The sequence below is a fragment of the Cimex lectularius genome, unplaced genomic scaffold, assembly GCF_000648675.2.
Source record: "Cimex lectularius strain Harlan isolate CLEC.00 unplaced genomic scaffold, Clec_2.1 scaffold9, whole genome shotgun sequence".
Lineage (NCBI taxonomy): Eukaryota > Metazoa > Arthropoda > Insecta > Hemiptera > Cimicidae > Cimex > Cimex lectularius.
Window position 1 is genome coordinate 1,374,044 of NW_019392733.1, and position 8,857 is coordinate 1,382,900.

The 8,857-nt window shown below is 35.0% G+C and overlaps 1 protein-coding gene across 3 annotated transcripts; it reads left to right on the forward strand.

Moving 5' to 3' along the window:
- Nucleotides 1-1,891: 1,891 nt before the first annotated feature.
- LOC106665322 (galectin-9-like) lies at nucleotides 1,892-8,728 on the forward strand. 3 transcript variants are annotated; one of them, XM_024226901.1, is made up of 7 exons: nucleotides 2,143-2,170; nucleotides 3,458-3,558; nucleotides 6,202-6,290; nucleotides 6,360-6,567; nucleotides 6,933-7,496; nucleotides 7,808-7,918; nucleotides 8,350-8,728. In XM_024226901.1, the coding sequence occupies exons 1-7, from the start codon at nucleotides 2,158-2,160 to the stop codon at nucleotides 8,476-8,478; spliced, it is 1,215 nt and encodes a 404-aa protein (XP_024082669.1). In that variant the 5' UTR covers nucleotides 2,143-2,157; the 3' UTR covers nucleotides 8,479-8,728. The 3 variants fall into 3 exon arrangements, with proteins under 3 accessions (XP_024082671.1, XP_024082669.1, XP_024082670.1); XM_024226902.1 differs by having other exon boundaries at nucleotides 3,458-3,543; XM_024226903.1 differs by lacking the exons at nucleotides 2,143-2,170; nucleotides 3,458-3,558 and adding an exon at nucleotides 1,892-2,094.
- The last annotated feature ends 129 nt before the right edge of the window (nucleotides 8,729-8,857 follow it).

Genomic DNA, 8,857 nt, shown 5'->3' on the forward strand with positions numbered 1-8,857 from the left:
CAACCACATTGGTAAGGCAATACTCACACCAAAAGAGGTGTGCAAAGAGGCATGAAAAAAAGTGCATAATCTTATAGGAATAAGTGCACTTCCTGAATATGGTTATGGTTATAGGGGTTCCACAATACCTATGTAGGTAAAGACCATACTACCTTGATTCAATGGAGTAGCTCAAACAAAACAAGATTACATCAGAATTGGATTGATTTAATGTGCAAAGCAATTTTTTTTTCTCCAGGGTGTATATAAACAAACCAAAATATAGAAAAAAGAATTAGAGGAAAGAAATAAGTTTACCTCAAGTAACAAAACCACAATGTAACAACCTTGATTCAATGACTTATGAAAAAGAAGATGGTAGACAAGGAATCACTCGGAAAAATATCAAAATTGGATTGATATAATGTGCAAAGAATGGTTTTTTTCTCTAAAATTTACATAAACAAGCCACAATAGAGGAATCAGGAATAGTAGCAAGAAGTAAATTCGCCTAAAATAACAAGACCATAATGTAACAACCTTCATCCAAAGTTTCAAGCAAAAGAAAATGGTAGGCAAGGAATCACTAGAAAAGAGATCAAAATTGGATTGATTTAACTTAACATGAAAAGAATCCCCTCCCCCAAATGCTTATAAGCAAGCCAAAATGTATAAATAAAAATTGAGGTTAGAAAGAAGACTACCCCGTGTAACAAGATCATAATATATCCGTGATCCAAGGTCTTAAGAAAAAGGACTAGGAACCACCAGGAAAAAGTAACAATTGGGTTGATATAATATGCAAAGGATTTTTTCTCCAAAATTTATATAAACAAGCGTTTTTAATAGAGAAATAAGGAATAGGGGCAAGCAAGAAGATCTCTCCACGTAACAAGATCATACGACAACACCCTTGAAACCATGTCTTAAACAAAAGAAGATGGTTGACAACGTGAAAAGAAGTTTGTTTTCCAAAATGTTTATAAACAAGCCTAAATAAAGAAATAAAAATTGAGGCTAGAAAGAAGATCACCTCATGTAACAAGATAATAATGTATCCATGATCCAAGCCGTAAAGCGGCCCATAGACGATCAATATTATTGCACAATATTTTGGGTTGTGTAATTTAATTGATCGTGTGTAAACGATATTGAAAGTTTGTGCAATACATTGCATGATTGACGAAAAGTTGAAAATATATTGTACAACCTGGAAAACATTGCACCGTCTGTTGGCATTATTGCGCAATATCAGTCAGTTTGTGAAGTACAAGTAGTAACAAAATATTGCACAAACTGCAATATCGTTCAAACTATTCAAGTTCATTGCACAAACAAAATTTTGTACAATATTATTGAACGTTAAGGGGCAACCGTCAAATTATTGTGCAATCTATATTGTACAATAATATTGACCGTTTATGGGCCGCTTTAGAAAAAGGACTAGGAACCACTAGGAAAAATGCATGACTGGGTTGATTTAACGTGAAAAGAGTTTTATTTTCCAAAATGTTTATAAACAAGCCGTAATAGAGAAATAAAAACTGAGGCTAGAAAGAAGATCACCCCATGTAACAAGATCATAATATATCCATGATCCAAGGTCTTAAGAAAAAAAAAACAACAATGTAGTGGAGGAACATGAGTCATGAATCAATTTGAAACGAACGAGATCATGAAAGGAACGAACTATTCCGTAGCCCATCCTTGATTAAAATGAAAAAATGCCACTCGGACAACAGTCGATGAACATGTTTTTGGGGGCGAAATCATAGGAAAAGATGAAAAAAGCATAAAAATCACTGTCAGCGGTTGAAGAGGGCCGAATTTTCCCTCTTTCTCCCGACTGTTCCGTTTCCGAGCGATGAATCACTGGTGCGAATCGTCTCGCCAACTCTGCCTTCTGCGCTGTTTCGACTCGGTCTCCGCCCATAGCCCGCTCGCGCTCAGTTTCCCACTCAATATCGTACTAGTCTTGTCGTGACATGTTACCACTTTCTATTTAAACAAACCAGGTCATCTTTTAATCAATTTGTTTGTTTTTAAATATTAAAAAAAAGTTTTTGCCGATTTGCAATGCGTCGTGTAAATTACGTAACCTTTAATGACACATCAGTGAGTATGGAGATTTTAATTATGGAATTTAAATAACTGAACTTTTATTTTTATATGGTCTGAATGTGTGTTGCAGGTAATTTTCCCCCTTTTTTAATCCTTTTTACACTCCATTCTGCCATTTGATGTCTACTGTCGTATTGCGCAATGTTTTTTTTTTGTTAAATTAATTTCTCTTTCTGCCAGCCCGACCAGGTGTAACATCCAGGTGGACAGTATGTCTTGCTTTGACCCGTCCTAAAATTGCCATGGGCTAACAATTTGTAAAATTGTCGATCCCCCGGTTCTTGTTTTGTTGTGTGTAATCATTCTTGTGACATTGATAAAAGAATTTCAGTATGTCAAGCTGTAAAAACGCTTGCTTAGATTTATAGCGTACGCTTGTCGCTGCCGACTTCTCATCCAACTGCCAAACATCTCACCGTTGAAATGTACCATCACACTTAATCAGTACATATTGTTGAATGCATTTCCTTCATACAACATACAAAAATTCTAGCTTATGTGCATGACCTCTGAGAGGTTGTATCATCCTGAATAACGCTTTGATAAATCAAAATTTAAATTATGTTTGACGTTCCTGCACTCGGTTTATTTGTTTCGCTTGAAATCAAATAAGAAAGATAATCTAAAAGAACAAAAATGTTTACGTGTAGCTTTAGTTCTGTTTTCCTTTTGCACAGATGACAAAAGAATAATATTTTACGTTTTGTTAGCTGCTTCTACACTGGATAAAGAATAAGATAAAATGCAAAGCAAAAAAAGAGTATGGAGTGGTTGGATATGTCCAAATCTGGATCTGGTGTTGTAAACCTTGAGCTCTCAAGCGCACAAAAAATTGCACCTTTTAATAAATGAAAGGAAGCTCTACGTTTTCTATGTTCTCAATCTTCAGCAGTTGTTCTGAATAGGCAGATCAGGACGATCTGTTTTGAACGATTCTGATCTGTTTCTCTGTGTTGCTTTGGTTTGTCAGATGTGTTTTGGCTTCTCACCATCATCAATTATGGGACTGTTATTTTTCTACTTTTATATAATGCAGATATACATGTAATAATCCAAATGACCAAATTCCAAACCAGCGACGACAGACAGACCAGGTTGTTTAGAAGCGGCAAACATAACCTCGCACACCTACCACTGATGATGGCGAATGCCTCAATGCGTCTGACAAACAAGAATGATCAAATTGCAGTTAAAAACATTGTCATATTTTTACTGGATTTGTCTCAAACATTTTGACATTTCTCAATCTTCTGCGGTCAGTCTAAATAGGCAGACCAAGCTTAATGTTGTCATAAATTGAGTCATGAAATAAATTATAAGTATAAAAAGAGATTTAAAGATTGACATTCAACCACAGATCTGCAGACGGTGTACGATGTGAGGACAGGAAGCCATCTAGAGGAATGGCCAAGGCAGAAATACTATATATTTAGGCTGTACATTGTATGTAATATAGTGGTGAGATTTTTTAAATTTATTTTTTTATCCTAGCTTTTGTTATCTATTGCTCAATCCGCTTCTCCATTGGGTGTTTAACTCCACAATCATCTACGACCTAGCAGCATTAGGTGGCTATTGATAAGTATGATTAAAATACTTTTGACATAAGTGTTTTACTTATCTCATTGTAAGATTTGCATTTGTGTATACATCCTATCAATAAATCAGAGCTCAATTTCACCCCATGAACTCATTTGAGCCTTCGTTTCTCCGTGGGACTATGTGTATCGAACCATTTTTTTTTTCTTAATGGCCTTATTCACTATTCATATTAGCCAGTGCTAGTCAATATATTATGCGTATTCGTATTGGGGGGATGGAGAGTATCATGAAAAAAGGACCAGAGGCGACAGCGGAAATCGAACCCACAACTGCAGGGTCTAAAAGTCGAGAGTCTTTCACCCTAAACAATTGGCTACTGTGGTCCCCTGTATCAAACCATAACTTCCAAAAAAATTTAAAATGTTGAATGCTAAGGTCTAATCATACTGCACCTTCCAAGAGCTATTGTATCCCCACTTTCAGTACAACAATGAGACCTAATTTACCTATAAATTATATTAGTGTGGTTATATTTCATCCACGGTTGTTTTTTCTTTCTCAGCGGAGTACCGTAGATAGCTAAATGTAAATTGGTTACTTTGCTGAACCTACACATTCTGTGTTAATTGACATTTCTTTTATCAGATGACCTTGTCAAGAAACCTGATATATTTTCTGTGATCTAAAATCTCTCTGATTCTTAGTATTCCGGTCCTCTAGAAGGTTTTGTGGAACAGGCGAATGCCAGAAGGCCCTGTCGGCATTGTGGCATCTCGCATCTCCCCAAAGGGAATTTTTCTACATTCAATCTTTTTTTAATACGCAAATGTCTTGCTCATGTCATTCCTTAGTAAAATCTCTTCTTTAACAGTCACATGTCTAGCAGTTCCCTCAATCTCTGGTTAATTTTTATACATTACTAGCTCCATATACAACAATTAATTCAAAGACAAATAATATTGGATTTAACTCCTTAGGGCCTTTATATCATTTTTTTATGTTAGGGTTAAAATACCTAAGTCAGAAGTTGCCTGGAGGAATCTCCTTTGTACCATCCAGATATTAAATGGAAATATCCCCAACATAACATTGGTCTCCAAAAACATTATTATGGCAATATTTTAACTTTGTTGTATTTGAAATGTTTTGGTTCAAATTTTGACGTATATTAGTACTTCCATCCTTCATTTGGCTATCCCCAGAATTCAGGAAGATCTGAATTCCATAAAAGAATGGGCACATAAAAACAACCTAAAATTTTTCCTTCCTTTATCTTTAGCTTCTATCCAGTCTTGTAAAACCCGCTCGTTTCCGAATGACCTTTTTATCCTTGCTCATAAAACCTCCACAGCAAGGAGCAGTCCTCCTAGCTCAAGCCACATTCTCAAGAATTCTCTTCCTTTGCTAATCCATAAATCTTCACCTTTTTTAAAATCCCTGCTGTACCACCACCTCAGACCAACAATATTATTAGTTCCTTTGCTACACAAGAATTTTTTCCTTCTTTTTCTCGACTTTTAAGTTCACATTTTGTGATTATGTTTGCATAAGATAGGGAATTGTTGTATTATTATTTTTTCTCTAAATTCTTAGTCAAATTTCTGTGACATTATTGTTATTCTTAGGGGACACTTGTCCCAAAATAAAGTGTGTCTCTCTCTCTCACTCTCTTCCCTCCCTTCCCTCACCCTCTCCCTCTCCCTCCCCCTCTCCCTCCCCCTCCCTCTTTCTCTCTCTCTCTATCTATCTCTCACACACACACACACATTTTGTTTGCATTTATCCTTTTTTTTTAATTAATGCCAACAAATTAATAAATTATGTAATATTTTCTACAGATACAAATTCTAGTGCTCAAGTTCTCAGAACAAAATTGGAATTCAATTTTAAATGTTTGATTTATCACTTTTATAAGTACATGTAGCATTTTTTCTACATTTCTAAAAATATATCTGCTTATAACAATAATAATGATGTAGGAAGTTTAGTGGCCAACAAACAGCTAAGGTCATTGCCAGCCCTCTGGATGTTTTTACTTCTTTTCCACGTCTTTCACATGTATTATCTGCGTACAATTGTACAAATGAGATGAAGCATTGTCAAAAGCACAGCACCAATGATAAAAAAAATGTTACACCAGCAGCTAAATTAAATGCAATGCATAGCAGTCTGCACTGAAAAATTAACTTACTTCGCTCACCTATTATTTATACTCTGCAATTGCTTAATCAGAATTGCAATTTTTGTTATGAACAGCATAAATTTTGGAATGTCAATGAAATATTAACATATTTAAGATTACTATTATAAATTTTATTTCATATCATAGTTCCAGAAATGATAATAATTGGAAAAATTTGTTTGAAGAAAGCTGTAGTTTTTTTATTGATTAAACTATTAAGTATGGTTTGATCTTTAAGAAACTGAACTTATACTTACTAAAGAGAACCAAAAGTAAAATAAAAATGTCCTGCTTGGCTATAATTTTTTAAAAGTTTAATGCTTGATCTTTGGATATTTATTTTTGTATTTATGCATGTAATTTTTGTCTCTCTTTAGAATGTCCCATATGTTGGACCGATAAATCATGAATTCACACCTGGAGTTGAAGTGGAAATAAATGCATTTATTTATCCGTACGCAAGGAGGTTTGTTATATAATTGCATTTCTGTTTTCTGTCTTGGAAACCATTAACACTGTTTTTATTTATTTCTAGGTTTGCAATAAATTTGCAATGCGGTCCGAACCTTTCGCCTTGCGACGACATTGCGCTGCACTTCTCGCCTGACTTTGATCGCATGATAGTTGTCCGTAACAGCGTCGTGTCGAACAATTGGGGCCCCGAGGAAACAGTCGGCCCTTTTCCATTTATAAAGGGGCAGAATTGCAGAATATGCTTCCGTCATGATATTGACTCATTTAAGGTAAACAGTTCAGTATAAATGCAGTGTTGTGTTCAATAAAAAGAAGTAACCATTGATATCTCTATATTATTTTAAAATATAAAAGTATTTTTTCATACTGTTTGTTACATTCAAAATCACATTTGTAAGCGGAATAAAAAAAAAATAATAATAATAATTTTATTAAATCAAAAAGAGTTAGTTAAAAATTGAAAATCAGTATATTAGATGGAATTACTTTTTTAAAATTTATGAAACTAATTTTTAATTTTTACTACACAAAGGTAAATGAGTTATTTAAATAATTTATGCACAAAAAAGTGTATATGTGTATATATATATGTTTTTGGAGGAAAGAATTGTTCATGAGTTTTCTGAAATTGCAGATCAAGGTGGATGAAAATGAATTTATTTCATTTATTCATAGAATTTCTCCAACAAGAATAACTCATGTTGTTATCAATGGAGAAATTAACCTCAGCAGTTTTGAAGTGAGAGTTACAACTGCAGCACCTAAATACCCATCTTCTCCAGGCATGCCTTCAGCCCCGTACCCCGTGGATTGTGGCGGTATAGGCTTTCAGACTAACCGCAGTTCTCCGATTCCACCTTATCCTCCTCACCATGCACCAACCCCTCCGTATCCGGTCGGAGGACAGCCTCCATTCCCTACACCTGGCCAGTATCAAAACGGGATGAATGCCTACCCGATGGTTCCACCTAATTCGTATCCTTCCCCCGTACCTCCAGTCGTTCCCCCTTATCAATCAGGTCGGACATCACCATACCCTGTTCAACCTGGAATGCCCCAAGGTGGTTATCAACAAAATCCCACTCCTTATTATCAACATTCTCCTAATTTAAGCTACCCAAGTGGTGGTGGTGCTGTTCCATACCCTCAGCAGCCTGGTATGCCTCCTGGGGGAGCTGTTTATTACCCATCCAGTCCGGTAATTACAATTATGTTTCTTCTTATGTGGCTGAGATTTATTAATGTTTTACTAATTTATTTTCATAATTTTTTTATTTATTTATTTATTTATTTTTTTTAATAAGAAAAGACAAAGTGAATACTGATTTCTCTATCACACATAGTTTAAAACATTAGATTTTTTTAATGTTTGGAAAAGCTGATTATAATCTTGTGTTGTAAATGGACATTTGAAAACTAACTTTTTTGGAAGTGTTCATCCAAATTGTAACAACTCACAGTTTTTTATTTATATTTTAGTTGTTTTTATTTATTTTATACAATTTGCAGGGTCATCCTAAGCAGCAGAGCTCAGGCCCTTTAGGAAAAGCAACTGGCATTCTGGGAACAATGGCCACTGGTGGAGTTGTGGGAGGATTGATGAAACATGGTGCTAAGAAGGTAAAACAAATTCCTACAAAAAAGTTTCTGTTTAGAATAAGACAATTTAAGTTAAGAGTACTGCTACCGTAAGTTTAGTTAAAGTGACGACTTCACATTTTGTTGGGCTGTTGTGGGTTCAATTCTCAGCCTTGGCATTTTTTGATCTCTTATCCATGGCATCTTTATACATTTGTGCTAAGCTCGCTTGTAAAACCAAGAAATATCATTCTCCTTTCTGCAGCCACAAATACCCTTACAGGTATCCATCCTTTTTGACATCCTTTCCCTGTCTATCACCTGGGGCTTACGACATTGCCTTCTATTCCCTGGTTTTCCTCTCCTCTCTCCATGATAAGCCATCTTTAAACGCTTGGGGGGGGGGCTTAACATTAATTTTAACCCCTTTTTGGCTAATTGAAAAAGAGAGTTACACTACATTTTTTTTCCAGATCAGCAAAAAGAAAGCATTGAAGTATGGGCTGCCAATCGCTGGCGTCGGTTTGGGCGCATATGCACTAAATAAAACATTTCGGCGTGGTAGCAGTAGTTCAAGCAGCTCCGGCAGTTGGAGCGATTAAACATTGCTATTATTAATGTATTGCTACTACTCTCTTTAATTTCAAGCCAAATTTATCTGAGCTGTGATTTGCTTGTTGTTAATAGTTCGAAAGAATTTTTATGTTTAATGTTAATAACCAGAACAAATATGTACGATGTTAATGTAAATGCTTTTGACCCAATATAACATATTTTATTATGACGGTTTCTTTTGTAATGGCACCCACTTCTTCGTTGGCCATTAACATGAGCAAACAAAACTGTCAATGATTTTGTTGTTATCTATGTTTTCCTTCTCCCACTGTCTTAATAGAACAAGTGGGCCTTTTCTTTTCTTGTAACATGTATATGTTTTTTTGCAATATTTTATTTTTATTTGTTTTCAAATTTTTGAATTTT